The 14,141-nt window shown below is 43.4% G+C and overlaps 1 protein-coding gene and 1 long non-coding RNA gene across 4 annotated transcripts in view; one reads left to right on the forward strand and one right to left on the reverse strand.

Moving 5' to 3' along the window:
* LOC309967813 overlaps positions 1 to 8,229 on the reverse strand; it is a 38,844-nt gene extending 30,615 nt beyond the window's left edge. Inside the window, exons 1-2 of one of the 2 annotated variants that reach the window (XR_014326535.1) lie at positions 8,094 to 8,229; positions 3,241 to 3,355 (exon numbers count right to left, since the gene is read on the reverse strand). This is a non-coding gene — a long non-coding RNA (uncharacterized lncRNA). Of the gene's footprint in view, positions 1 to 3,240; positions 3,361 to 8,093 lie in introns of both variants that reach the window. The other variant, XR_014326536.1, reaches the window with a different exon arrangement.
* Positions 8,230 to 8,432: 203 nt separating this feature from the next.
* Positions 8,433 to 14,141, forward strand: part of DENND6A (DENN domain containing 6A) — a gene marked incomplete at its 5' end in the record, with an annotated part of 54,740 nt that continues 49,031 nt past the window's right edge. For both annotated transcript variants that reach the window (XM_082848686.1, XM_082848687.1), the window contains one exon: positions 8,433 to 8,669. In XM_082848686.1, coding sequence (XP_082704812.1) covers positions 8,433 to 8,669 — 237 coding nt within the window. The remainder of the gene's footprint in view (positions 8,670 to 14,141) is intronic.

The raw sequence follows: 14,141 nt of genomic DNA on the forward strand, positions 1-14,141 counted from the left end.
ACATGGAGATGTGCCTGCATTCATCATTGTTCTAGGTCTATGGAATACACTGATTAGCTAGGATTGGGTTGTATGCCCACACTGCAGTTCAGGGGTAGCATTTACCTCCTCCTGAACCTCATGGACTGAGAATGATCATGGGGTGGCTTCCTGTTGGGAAACTGGGGACTCTTTTTGCATTTTTTTTGGCCGTGCCACGCGGCTTGCAGGATCTTAGTTCCCCGACCAGGGATCAAACCCGCAGTGAAAAGCACGGAGTCCTAACCACCAGGGGATTCCCAGACAACTGGGGACTCTTAAGCAGAAGATGCAATGAGTGATAGCCAAGTAGGAGCAGTGGGAATTCACAACAAAAAAACAAATCCTAGGGCTTCCCTGGTGGTGCAGTGGTTGAGAGTCGGCCTGCTGATTCAGGGGACACGGGTTCGTGCCCCTGTCTGGGAAGATCCCACATGCCGTGGAGCGGCTGGGCCTGTGAGCCATGGCCACTGAGCCTGCGTGTCCGGAGCCTGTGCTCCACAATGGGAGAGGCCAGAACAGTGAGAGGCCCGCGTACTGCAAAAAAAAAAACAAAACAAAAAAACAAATCCTAGCTCTGCAAAATAAATTATTTTTAATTCTGTTTTTATATAAAAGTAATGAACTGAGAATCAACTCTATACACAAACTTGTTTCTAGCATTTAACTTCTAAAGCTTTCTGATGTAGCTTTGTACACTGTAAAAGCTTTAATGCAAAGGCTGACTCATGTCAGTTATGAATCACATCTGGCTGCAAATGACAGATCTAACTATAGTGCCTTGAACAGATAAGGGTTAATTTTGACGTTCAGAGGTAGGTTGTTACTGGTATTGGTTTGGTGACTTATGGATGTGAGTCTCTTGATATTTTCTTCATGGTCCCAGAATGGCTGCTGCAATTTTGGGCTTCGTGCCCAGGGTGGCAGTAGGAGGAAGCAGAGGAGTACAAAAGGGCAAGAACTGCCTGCTATATAAACATATATTTTTCTTTTTCCCTGTGTACTTTTTTTTTTTTTTTTTTTGCGGTACGCGGGCCTCTCACTGCTGTGGCCTCTCCCATTGCGGAGCACAGGCTCCGGACACGCAGGCTCAGCAGCCATGGCTCAGCGGCCATGGCCCACAGGCCCAGCTGCTCCGTGGCATGTGGGATCTTCCTGGACCGGGGCATGAACCCATGTCCTCTGCATCGGCAGGCGGGCTCTCAACCACTGCGCCACCAGGGAAGCCCTTCCTGTGTACTTTTTAAAGAGTATAACCAGATGTTCTAATCAATACTCTTGCATACATCACATGGTCACATATATCTTCTGTGAAGCTTGAGAAATGTAGTCTTTTAGTTGGGCTCAGTGCCACTCCAAATTAAACCAGCCTGCATTACTAAGGAAAAGGGGGATAATGGATATTGGGGGGCTGTCTCAGTCAGCGGGAGCTGCTATAACAAAGCAACACAAACTGGGTGACTTAAACAATAGATATTTCCTTCTCATAGTTCTGGTGCTGGCTAACTCAGTTCCCTGAAGAGGGCACTCCTCCAAATGGCCCTCTTCTTGCTGTGTCCTCACATGGCAGAGAGAGAGGTCTAGTTTCTTCTTACAAGGACATTAATCATATGAAGGGGCCCCACTATCATGACCTCATATAAACCTAATTATCTTCCAGCTCCAAATACCATCACATAGGGGGTTAGAGCTTCAACATATGAATATTCAGCCCATAACATTCCACCCCTGACAACCCCCCCAAAAATTTACATCCCTCTTCCATACAAAATACATTCATTTAATCCTAATGGCCCCCAAAGTCTTAACTCATTCTAGTATCAACTTTAAAGTCTACAGTTCAAAATCTCATTTAAACCAGATATGGGTGAGACACGAGGTATGATTCATCCTGAGGCAAAATTCCTCTCTAGCTGTGAACCTGTGAGACCAGGTAAGTTATGTGCTCCAGAATACAATGGTGAGACAGGTACAGGGTAGGCTTTACTGTTCCAAAAGGGAGAAATTGGAAGGAAGAAGAGGGTATCAGATCCCAAGTAATTCCAAAACCTCATAAGGTAAATAATATTAGATCTTGAGGCCTGAGAATAATCCTCTTTGGTTCGATGCTCTGCTTTCCAGACCCAATGGGGTGATCCCACCTCTGTAGCTATGCCAGGTGGGGGGCCCCACCCCCCAAGCTCCAGGTGGCTGCAGTCTGGCCCAGCGAATCGGAAGCAACAGATCACCCCAACCCTTGAAACTGAGGAGGCAGCCCCGATGATCTCTGAATCACCTTTGTGGTCATTCCTTCTTTGCCTTGAAGAACAGCACACGTTTGCAGCTGCCTAGCTCCACAGTCCAGTTCTGTGGGGTCTAAGAAGTCTGACAGCCTTCCTTCTGCACTGGGGTGGCTGATTAGGTCTGTGGCTCACACCCACTATAAACAGGGTGAGAATTTTCCGAATTTTAAAGTTCTAGTTCATTTTTTGTCAACAATTCATTGTTTTGACTCATTTCTCTCTGTTGCGTTTAATGCTAAGTGGCCAGAAGGAACCAAACTGCTTCTTCAGCACTTTGCTTAGAAATTTCCTCGGTTAATTATCCAGTTTCATAGCTTGCAAGTTTTTCCTTCCACAAAACACTAGAATATAGTTCAGCCAAGTTCTTTTGCCACTTTATAACAAGGAGCACCTTTTCTCCATTGTCCAATAACATGTTCCTCATTTCCATCTGAGATCTCACCAGAATAGCCTTTACCACCCATATATATACTAACATTCTACTGATGATTTACATATTCTCTAAAAAGAGGGAAGCTCTCCCTCCAGTTCTCCCCTTTTCTTTGTGAGTCCTCACCAAAATCATTGCCCTTAATGGCCATATTTCTAGCAGGCACCTCCAAACTCCTCCAGCCTCAACCCCTTGTCCAATTCAAAGCCACTTCAATATTTTCAGGTATTTGTTATGGTAGCACCTCACTCTCAGTACCAAAATCTGTATTAATTAGCTTCCAGAGAAAAAGAACCAGTAGGACTGAGATACATATACAGAGAGAGAGGGAGAGGGAGAGACTTATTATATGGAATTGGCTCATGCGGTTGTGTAGGCTGAGAAATCCCATGATCGGCAAAGGCAAGCTGGAGACCCAGGAGAGGCAATGGTATAGTTCCTGTCTGTGTTCAAAGGTCTGAGAACAAGGAGAGGGGATGGTGTAAGTTCCAGTTTGAGTCTGAGTCTTACCTAAGGCAAGAGAAGACTGTTGTCCCAGCTCTAAGACAGTCAGGCAGAGAGGGAATTCTCCTTTATTCAGCCTTTCTTGTTCTATTATGTCTCCAATGGATTGGATGAGGCCCACCTACACTGGGGAGGACAAACTGCCTTACTCAAGTCCAGCAATTTAAATGTTAATCTCATCTAGAATCACCCTCATATACACACCAGAATAATATTTAACCAAATATCTGGGCACTCCATGGCCCAGTCAAGTTGACACATAAAATTAATCATCACAGTGGCATAGCAATTTCTGCCACAAAGATATTAGTGAAAACATTGTGATTTAATTCCTTTCCTTTCTGTTTCAGTTGTTTTCTTATTATATAAATATATATATAAAGAAAGCTTTTAGTTAAATAGATATTACACAGATGAAAAAAAAGAAATGTTTAATTCTAAGCAAAAAATTTCTCCTAAGTCAGGATATTTTTTTATCAACTCCAGTGTCTTTTTTTTTTTTAGATAGTCTATACAAACAGGATCATTCATTATATTTTGTGACCTACCTTTTTCTACTTAAAATATATAATTTGAACATTTCTTTGCTACAAAATATTCTTTTATGACTTTTTTTAACATCTTTATATGACATTTTTAATGACTGCTGAATAGTCTATTGAATGGCATTTTTCAGTCAATCTTCCCTTGTTAGACATTTAGTAGTTTCCGATTCTTCACTATTATAAGCAACTCTATCACACTCTTGGACAGTAGGACTCTCTCTTTTTAAAAAATTTATTTATTTTATTTATTTTTGGCTGCTTTGGGTCTTTGTTGTTGTGCGCGGCAAGCGGGGGCTACTCTTCGTTGCGGTGCACAGGCTTCTCATTGTGGTGGCTTCTCCTGTTGCGGAGCATAGGCTCTAGGCGCGCGGGCTCAGTAGTTGTGGCTCGTGGGCTCTAGAGTGCAGGAGCAGTAGTTGTGGTGCACGGGCTTAGTTGCTCCGCGGCAGGTGGGATCTTCCCCGACCAGTGCTCGAACCCGTATCCCTTGCAGTGGGAGGTGGATTCTTAACCACTGCGCCACCAGGGAAGCCCTCTCTTGTTATCTCTCAGTGTTTAGTTACAAAAGCAATACATGCCCTCTCCAAATAACTAAAACAATACAGAATTGTGTAAGATAAAAAGCAAAGCTCCTTATTTCTATTCATCAGCACTTCTTTTCCCCAGCGCTTCTATTCACCATGGGGCAACCACCATTAATAGTTTACTGTGTGTCTTTCTGAATTTGTTTTCTGACTTCTCTCTTCCTTTTCCTTCCATTCTGTTAACTGTAGGTTTTTGCTTCCTGCTCTTCTCATCCTCAGCCTCAAGCAGCCTCTTCACTCTTATTTGCTGCTTAGTCTGGGAAACCAGACTAGCACATCTACTAGAATTATGTGTAGATTTAGTCAAAATAATTTATGAGTAAAAGCCTCACATCTCTCTGATTAAAGAGCATGAACTTCACTGGTTATCCTTTCTGTTTGGCATTTCGTAGTGAGCCTTTTAAACCTACCTCCTGGTACTAACTGGGTCAAACAGTTGGTAAAGTAACCTTCAAATAAAGTGAGGTGTTACTATGTTTACTTTTCATAAGCTAAGAGTGAACTACATTTAAGAAACATTTTTATGTTGACTTTTCACGTATTCATACAACTGACCATGAAAGGAAATTTTTGTAAAATAGGAGAAGAGCAATTAAAGATTTTTTTAGTGTTTTCATTCATTCAGTAAATATTTACTGAGTACCTGTCACATGTATAGATATTAGGAACGTAAAAATGAAAAACCAAAGCTCTTCATCTTCTTTTTTTAAAGCTTTCACAAGTACTATTTAGGAAACACCTAACAGTATATTTTGTCTTCTTTGCCTGGATCCTCCCTTCAAAACGTGCATTTGAGCATCTTGTCTCTGAGTCATGTGGCAGTAAACTCAGTTCTCTACTGATAACACATTGGCACTTGAACCCCTATATTCTCTCTATTTTCTTGCCCGAGCAGCTGCAGCAGCATTTAGCTCAGGAGCAAGAGGAAGTCCTCTGGCTGCCCAGGTAGGTGGATATCCAGGACATTTGGATTCCCTTCAGGTCCTTTTGGTAAAACTAAGTCCAGAGACCTTGGCATTGCAATTCACACCATTATCTACAGCTCACCCTTTCCTTTTATCTTTCTTCTTCTTCAACTATGAAAATTGCTGAAATGCCAGGAGTTTGGTTACGGGTGAATAGGGAAGTATGGAATGTTTTTAATCCTGCTCTCAATATTGCTGGTAATATTAGAAGATCAGCAGAGCCGTGAATCCAGTCACGCTCTTGGCTATAGCAGCCTACCCTGACTTAAGTGCTCCTCACATGAAAAAAGACCCAGGGCTTTAGTTGACAGTAAAAGCAACCTGAGCCAGTGATGTGACCTAGCTGCCAAAACTAGCCAATGTGATCTGAACCAGTATTAATCGAAGGCTGTGGCTGGGACAAGTAAGGTAATAGTCCCAGAGTACACTCCGCAGTGGTCAGACCACACCTGGAGGATGGTGTTTCCTCCTGGGCACAGCATTTTAAAAGTGATGTTGACAAGTTGGAGTACACCCAAGTTGGGCAACAGGATGATGAATGGCCTAGAAACTACATCCTTTGAGGAACAGTTAGAGGAACTGGGGTAGTTCACCCTGGAAACTAGAGGCATAAGGATGTGGGATAACCACTTCCAAATACTCGCAGGGCTATCATGTAGAAGAGTTGAACTCTTCCGTATAATCTCAGCAAGCACAACTTAGACCAATGGGTGTACATTACAAAGCGGTTGATCTTGTCTCCATAAAAGGAAGAATTTTCTAGCCCTTACGAACATCCAGAAAATAGGAGCTTTGCAAGGTAGTGACTTTACCTTAATAAGGGGTGTTAGAATGGTGACTGGCTGACCAAACACCAGAAGATTCACGAATAGGATGGGAGGTTTGGAGAGACAAACTGATCTAAGATCCTTACAGATTCAAAGGTTCTAATGACAGAACCTCAAGAAGGAAGAAGTGTTAGTACCTTTTTGCCTCAGATCTCATACAAGTATTAACAATAGAAACTATGCTAAAATTGACTCTAAGGTCAAATATCAAAGTTATGAGGATGGAAGGAAAAAAAGTCATAGGAACTTTCTCTTTTCCCTCGTGGTTGTCGTGTTTTGTGTATAAAGATTTGTGTAGTAGTGTTTGTGTTTGTTTGTATTTTCAAAGCAGATGGAATGATTTTGTTTTTCTCTTTTAAGATTCTTTAAAGCCCTGGTTTGCTTTCTTTCTCATCAAACTTATGGTCCTCTTAATAGTTTTCAGGATATTACATTTTGAAAAGATTACTCTTAATCCAAAATTATAAAGCAGCATTTCAGGGAATGGCAGTCTGTCCACATGTCAAAGAAGCAGTCCTGTGGAACAACTGGTGTTTAAAGCTCATTAATCATTAATAATGAGGTAGTGTCCAGTAAAACGTGTACGTTGCAATAGCTTGGCTCTTCCCCATAATCAGTTATGTAAGTAGACCAGAATGATCATTCCTATTTTACCAATGCAGAAACGGGGTCTTGGAGCAGCTTGCCTACCATGATTGTGGATGGAGCAGGTGCTAAAATCCAAAATCCACTAGCACTTGTCTAGTGCTCTTTCTAATACTGTTTTCAATACTGAAAACTGTTACTGTTTTTTCCTAATAACAGGTCTAGAGACTTACTTAAATGCAGAATATATTTTTTCTCTCTAACTACAGTGGTTCTCTGGAGTAGGAGGGCAGATAGCTTTGGGCAAAGAATTGGCCTCTTAACTTTAATGCTGTCTCTAGTTCATCTTATGTCCTAAAGAAAGACTCTTGCAAACATCACTACTGATGTCTGAGAATGCTTGACCCTCTCCTTGAAAAGAGAGATGCTAACACTTACTTCAAATAAAAATCCTATGGATGTGGACAGAACAATGCTTGTCAGACAGGGTAGATTTGACTGGGTGGTGCAGCAAAATGCTTAGGAGCTCAGGTTCAGTGAGAGAGATGTGGGCTTAAGTCTTTGTTTTGCCACCTACTAGCTGTGACATTATCATCATCTCATGGAGCCTCAGGGCCCTTATCTGTAAAATGGGAAGAATAGGACCTACCTTTTTGGCTGTTGGGAGGATTAGGTAAGATAATGTGTGTAAAAGCATGAATACTGTGCTGTTTTTTAAAAACACGTTTATTGTGAGTTATTATTCATTGTCTTTTACTCACTTTTCTATTGGGGCATTATTGTGTGTTTCTGATTTACTTCCACTTTGCAGTTTATGCTCAGCACAGTAGGTGCTAAATAAATCCTAGTCTGTAGCACCACGCTGGACCCATAATCAGTAACAATTCAATAGACTAAGTGCCTCCTGGGTGCCCAGCCCAACGTCGATCTCCAAGAATACTAAGCTGCCTGAGACTAGACCTCTGCTGAGAGAAAGTGATCCTCAGGTTGTTGTAGAGGTGTTCCAGAAAGGTCTGGCGATGGATGAGTGCTGAGTGAGTCACAGGCAACCAGGCCAAGAAAGGTGGGAGGGGGCTTGGTGGAGAGGGGGCTGCTGAATGAAGGCACAGATCTCTGTCAACAGATTGCCTGAGTGAACTGTAAGCCTGCATCAGAGTTTTAATACTTGCTTGGCTAGTCACATAACCTCTCAGAACCTCAGTTTACCTGAAAAGAAATATACAATGATGACTACCTACTAGATTCAATGAAGTAATATTTGCAAATACTTACTTGGCATATCATCTGGCACAAAGTAAGTGCTCAATAAATGTTAACCACCGTTACCATTATGTTCTAACAATTTGATAATACCTTATAATTATGAACGGTGTCATTCCAAGAATAATTCATTCCTTGGTCGTTGGACTGCGAAGGAGGATTCCAGGATTCACTGCTTCAGTCTTGAAGAGCTTTAAAAAAAGGAAGCTTCACAAGCCCAGTCAAGGGCCTGCGCGACGTCTTTTACTCCGGGAGGCCGGTACAGGAGGACCCATGCAGAGCCGGGCTCCCAGGGTCACATGGGCCGCGGCCCCGCCCCGGCTGAGCCCGTCCCCCGCGGCTGCGGCAGCTGTGGCTGCGTCTGCGCGGAGCCGAGCGCGCTCTGTAGCGCGGTCCGCAGTGGAGGCGGCGCAAACAGCCAGGGGGCGGCGGATGGCTCTGCGGGGCCTGGCAGGCTCGGGGCCCGGCTCCCGCGGGCCGCTGGGTCAGGCGGGGGCAGCGGACGAGGAACGCGAGGCGCCGGCCGTGGTGGCGGCGGGAGACGCGCCAGAGGACGTTGAAGAGGACGAGGGCCGCAGCCGGGGCCTGCTGCGCTGGGACGGCTTCTCAGCCTGGCTGCATTGCGTGTGTGTGGTGGGCTTCGACCTGGAGCTGGGCCAAGCCGTGGAGGTGAGGCCCGGCCGCACCTGGCCCCCGCGCCCCGTCCCGGTCCCCGCGCTGGGGCAGCCCCAGCAGAGCTTGTGGCCCGCGGGCCGACCGGCCTGGACCCTGCCCGCTGCGCATCCGGGCGTGGCCGGCAGCCCCTCCGCCGTCTGCCGGGCTGCGGTCCAGAGGCAGTTCCCGTGGGAGGATCGTGGGCTGTGGCTAAGGGTGAAAAGTTCTCTCTAGTCCCCTCCTAAATACTTGTTGATGGCCCTGTTTTCTTTTCTTTCTTTTTTTTTTTTTTAACCCGGTGTCACAGGAATAACTAGAATGGTTAGCGGCACCCGGAGAAGACAGCAGGCAGGATGTTTGGGACTTTTTCAAGAAGCAGACAATGCCCCTGACATATGGTGAACTAGCCAGACCTCACACAGCCAACTTTTTTTAGACTCATGGATTGTTTTGGTCGTTTGCAGCGACTCTCAGAACATTCCACTTAGCCTGAGCCGAAATGCTTGTCTCAGCAGGGGTTTTCTCCTTTTCCTCCTTTTGTTTCTCATCTCTGTTATATCTTGATGTTGCTTATGAGACGGCCTGAAAGCTAATAGCAAGATGAACGTAAGGAAAATCGTTCGCTTGTGAACTTGTCAAGTTTTCCATTTTTATAGCGCCTTGTTGAAAGGCCTTGTAATCTTGACATTATTTAGGGTTCCTTTTGTAGCATAAGAGATTGCTTGTCTTTATGTAGCCAAGAAAAACGTAGAGTCAGAAGGACCTATGTTTAGAAGATTTTTTTGTTTGTTTTGGTGGCAATGACAGATTTTAATGAATCATCTCATTCTGACTTTAGTGGCATGAGTGGGCTATGAAAATTGGCCAGGGAGGTGTTTCTTAATGTGGAGTGTGTATTCAGCCTGTCTTCTCTGTGTTTTATCATTACACAGCTCAATACACTTTAAGTTTCCACTAAGATTTAGGCATTATCTTGGTTGCTGAGCAGACGTATATGAAAGATATACTCTAACCTATATTTATAGAGTAAGACTACAGTTTATAGGAGAACCAAGAATTAATCACACCAGCAGATAGGGCTAAATGCAGTGCCTGGCACGTGACAGTGTTCAATAAAAAATTGATAGAGTGAGTGAATACATGAACAGTACTTTGAGATGGAAACAACAGTTCCCAAAGACTGTGAAGAAGAGATTTATGTCATCTATCATTTACACTGACATATTAACCTGAAGCTATATGTATAGCAAAATACGATTTAATCAGAAAGCATAGGATTGAGTTGTTGTAGTCGATTATATTTTTGAATAGTTAAAGGAGATCCTTTTGGACTCTGACCCTTTGGGCATGCTTTATAACGTGTATGTTTTTTTCTGACCTAATAAACAATACTTAGCAAGTATTGAGGTGCTACAAAAATGTGAATCACTGAGACTATTTTGAATTTCATTTCCCATAGGATATGCTATTGCACAGAGTTTTCTTTAGGTCTTTGGTTCTTCACATTTTTAAAAGGTCCAGAATGCAGATAAGTTATGAACTTCATGAACTCTCTCCCTAAGGAAAATGGTAATACAAAATCATGTATATGCTTCCATTGACTATCTGGGGGTCATTTATGGAGATTCTGTTGCATTGTCCTCAGGTTAAGAATCACTGATTTTAGAAAGTGTAGGGTGAGGGTGGGGAAGATTCCCTAATAAAGGATCCCGAGAAAGATAAACACATTGAGAGGCAACACGATTTAATTTTGTTTTGTTTTCCTGAGGAATGTAGAATATTCCCACTTTTAAAATGAAGAAAAAGGAATACAAATTAATAATTAATATAACAAAATAGTTGAAAATATATTTCACTTTTGTAATATGGCCATATCCAGGCCAAAAATGGACAGGAGGGGTGGCTGTAATGGGGCAAGAAGGTAAGTATAGAATTGTTTTGGAGAAATGACGTAATAGCCCCACCCTACTTCCTATAATGCACAACCATAGGGATTCAGAAGGGAAGTTAATTAAATAGGTTAAAAAGTAAGTTTGGACAGTATATCCTCCAACTCAGTAGTGTTATCAGAAATGCAGTCATTTAGTCTTAGGCTTGTGAGAGACTTAAGAAGTCAGTTCTGCTATGATAGAAAGTACCAGTTGCAAATTTTAAATGCATAAACAATGCCACTTATTTAAGCTTAAATCCCTACTAAAGAGATAATGTAGAATATTGACCAAGAACTCAGACCCTAGAGCTAGACTGCCTAGGCTTGAATCTGTGTGACTTGGGGTACGTTACTTAGCTCATCTGAGCCTCACACTCCTCTGTGACAGGATAACAGTGTCTATATCATGGCACTGTTGTGAGGGTTAGGTAAGTTAATGTTGATGAAGCATTTGGAACAGTGCCTTGGACTCAGTAAGACCTAGGTAAGTCTGTATTTGGGAAGCACTGAAATTCTCTTTTTCATTTTCAATGAAGAGAACCCCTAACTTTTGCTTTGTGAAGATGAGGCCTTCGGACCTTAGTTTTCTCACTAGAAAAATGAAGTTGAAGTACTAGAATCAGTATTCTTTTTTTTTTTTTTGCGGTACACGGGCCTCTCACTGCTGTGGCCTCTCACTGCTGTGACCTCTCCTGTTGCGGAGCACAGGCTCTGGACGTGCAAACTCAGTGGCCATGGCTCACGGGCCCAGCCGCTCCGCAGCATGTGGGATCTTCCCAGACTGGGGCACAAACCCGTGCCCCCTGCATTGGCAGGCAGACTCTCAACCACTGTGCCACCAGGGAAGCCCGAATTAGTATTCTTTTTAAAGTAGGGGAACTTTTTTTCTGGGTAGATGAAAATCAGATGTACCTCAGTGGCTAATCTGGTTGAAATGGGGCCTGTGTGTATATATTTGGTTGTGGACGACAGAAACTAAGCTATAGCTGAAGGAGAAAAGGCACATTTGCTGTAAGGCCACAGAGGTGTTTCAAGATGTCCAAGGTACAAACCTAGAAGGACTTCCAGAAAATGGCTAGAGCCCAGAACCAGGGAAGTGTCTTGTTTATGCTCTTGTTGTATGGATTTTGTTCATGCTTCATGCTCTCCTTTAAACTAACTTCTCTGCTTCTGTGATCTTTATGGCGAAGTTGCCCTTTCGGCCACTTCAACGAAGAGAGTGAATGTCATTCTCATTCCAGACACCGAAGGAAGGTACTCAGGCCTTGTTTGGAGCAGTTTCTCACTCTGCTATAATCAGCTGAAGACCTGAGTGGTTGGAGGAGTGGTCTGTGTTGCATAAAATGTCTGTTGGGAACCCTGTCCTAGAAGAAGAGGACAGTAAAGGGGGTCTTTTGAGCTGGGAAGAGGCTGCAAAAGGTGTTGACTACAGGAGGTGTGCTCAGCTTCTTTCTTTTCCCCTGAGATGGCTCTGGCATCACCACAGTGACATTAAGGGTCCTCTGGAACAAGGTTTGAAATCCTCTGAATTTTATATACTCTTTGTCACTTCCAGCTCTGTGAAATTACCTGATTTTATAATAAAGCCTTAATTAATTATCTGAATCCAGAATTGCCTCATTCCAGTTTTTTTTTTTTCTCATTGAGTAATAATATGTTCATTGTTGAAAACTTGGCAAGAAAGGGAATTATAAACACTAGAAACATCACTCATAATTATATTAAGAGATTAATACTTGGCATTTTTGTTAATGCTTTTTTTTCTTTATATAATTTTGTATCTGTCAAGGATTAGTTTGATTGTTAAGAACAGAAATCCTCTCAAATAAATTTAAGTGAAGAGAAATTGATTGTAAGGAATCTTTTGGAACCAGTTGCAGGAAGCAGGGTTGAACCTCATGGGATTTGGAAAGCCCGAGGCTTTTGCCTTTGTCTCTGTGGAGCTGTGTGGTCTTTTGTCTTTGCTTCTCTTTGCATGTCTGTTCTTTTCTCTGTGCTGAGGCTGATTTCCTCTGCAAGGGTCTCAATATCTGCTCCCCCATTTCACTTGACTTTGGGTTTCCACGGTACTGATATTAGCCAAACTTCTACTTCTGTATTCTGGAACCAGGCAGAAGCTTAATTCGAATACTAGAGTATCTGATTGGTTCAGCATGGGTCACGTGCTCCCTTTTGGTCAGTCAGTTGCGGTAAGGAGACAGTGTTTCAGTAACTGTAGTGGCCACTTAGGCTCACCCCTGCAAAAGGAGGGGACACTTGAAAGCATGGTCTGGGCAGCAGTCCCCCAAATAGGTCTGCTGTAAGAGTCTGCCATTACTGATAAGCATTCTCACAATTTGCCATATCGTTAAAGAGTCCTCATAAATATTTTTTTATGGACCATAATTTATTTAACCATTTTCCCTAATTTGGATATTTAGTAGTTTCTTTTTTTCTTCATAGTGGGAAGAGTTGTTTGCCACCTGTACACACTTCCTTAGAGATGGTCTTCATTTTTTGAGGGCCTTTAAATCATGTGAATTTACGGAACTCACAGAACATCATGGGAGGTGACATATCTGTAATTTGAGATTACCTCTTGAACCGCTCCAGCCCCCACCCCAATTTTATAAGAATCGAGAAATCATTGGTGGCTTTCCCCCTGTTGAAGGCTATGACCTATCAACTTTTTGGACAGAATATCAATCTAGTGAAAAGAGTACAAGCTTTGGGGTGTTGAACATATGCTAATTGTCCGAGTTTTGACCAGTTTCTTCAGTTCTCTGTGTCTCATTTTCCTCAATTATAAAATGGCAAAATAATATCCTGAGCGTTGTTGGAGGTACTAAGTGAGATAAAGCATGTAAAAATTAATTTCTCTCATTTAGTGCATACCCAATATGTTAGCTACCCTTTTTAAAAATATTTTTTAAATTTTGTTTTATTTTTGGCTGCATTGGGTCTTCGTTGCTGCACGCGGGCTTTCTCTAGTTGCGGCGAGCGAGGGCTACTCTTTGTTGCGGTGCGCGGGCTTCTCATTGCAGTGGCTTCTCTTGTTGCGGAGCACTGGCTCTAGGAGTTCGGGCTTCAGTAGTTGTGACACGCGGGCTCAGTAGTTGTGGCACGTGGGCTCTAGAGCACAGGCTCAGTAGTTGTGGCGCACAGGCTTAATTGCTCCGTGGCATGTGAAAGCTTACTGGACCAGGGATCGAACCCGTGTCCCCTGAATTGACAGGTGGATTCTTTCTTTTTGCTGTACGCGGGCCTCTTACTGTTGTGGCCTATCCCGTTGCGGAGCACAGGCTCCGGACACGCAGGCTCAGCGACCATGGCTTACGGGTCCAGCCGCTCCGCGGCATGTGGTATCTTCCCAGACCGGGGCACGAACCCGTGTCCCCTGCATCGGCAGGCGGACTCTCAACCACTGCGCCACCAGGGAAGCCCGACAGGTGGATTCTTAACCACTGCGTCACCAGGGAAGTCCCTAGCCCCTTTTTTATAATTAGTGTCCTTGCACATTCAATAATCAGTGTGGGCCTATCTTGGCTATTCCCTCACTCCTATTATTTTGCCTTAAA

Source organism: Leucopleurus acutus, assembly GCF_964270905.1.
Source record: "Leucopleurus acutus genome assembly, chromosome: 10".
NCBI lineage: Eukaryota > Metazoa > Chordata > Mammalia > Artiodactyla > Delphinidae > Leucopleurus > Leucopleurus acutus.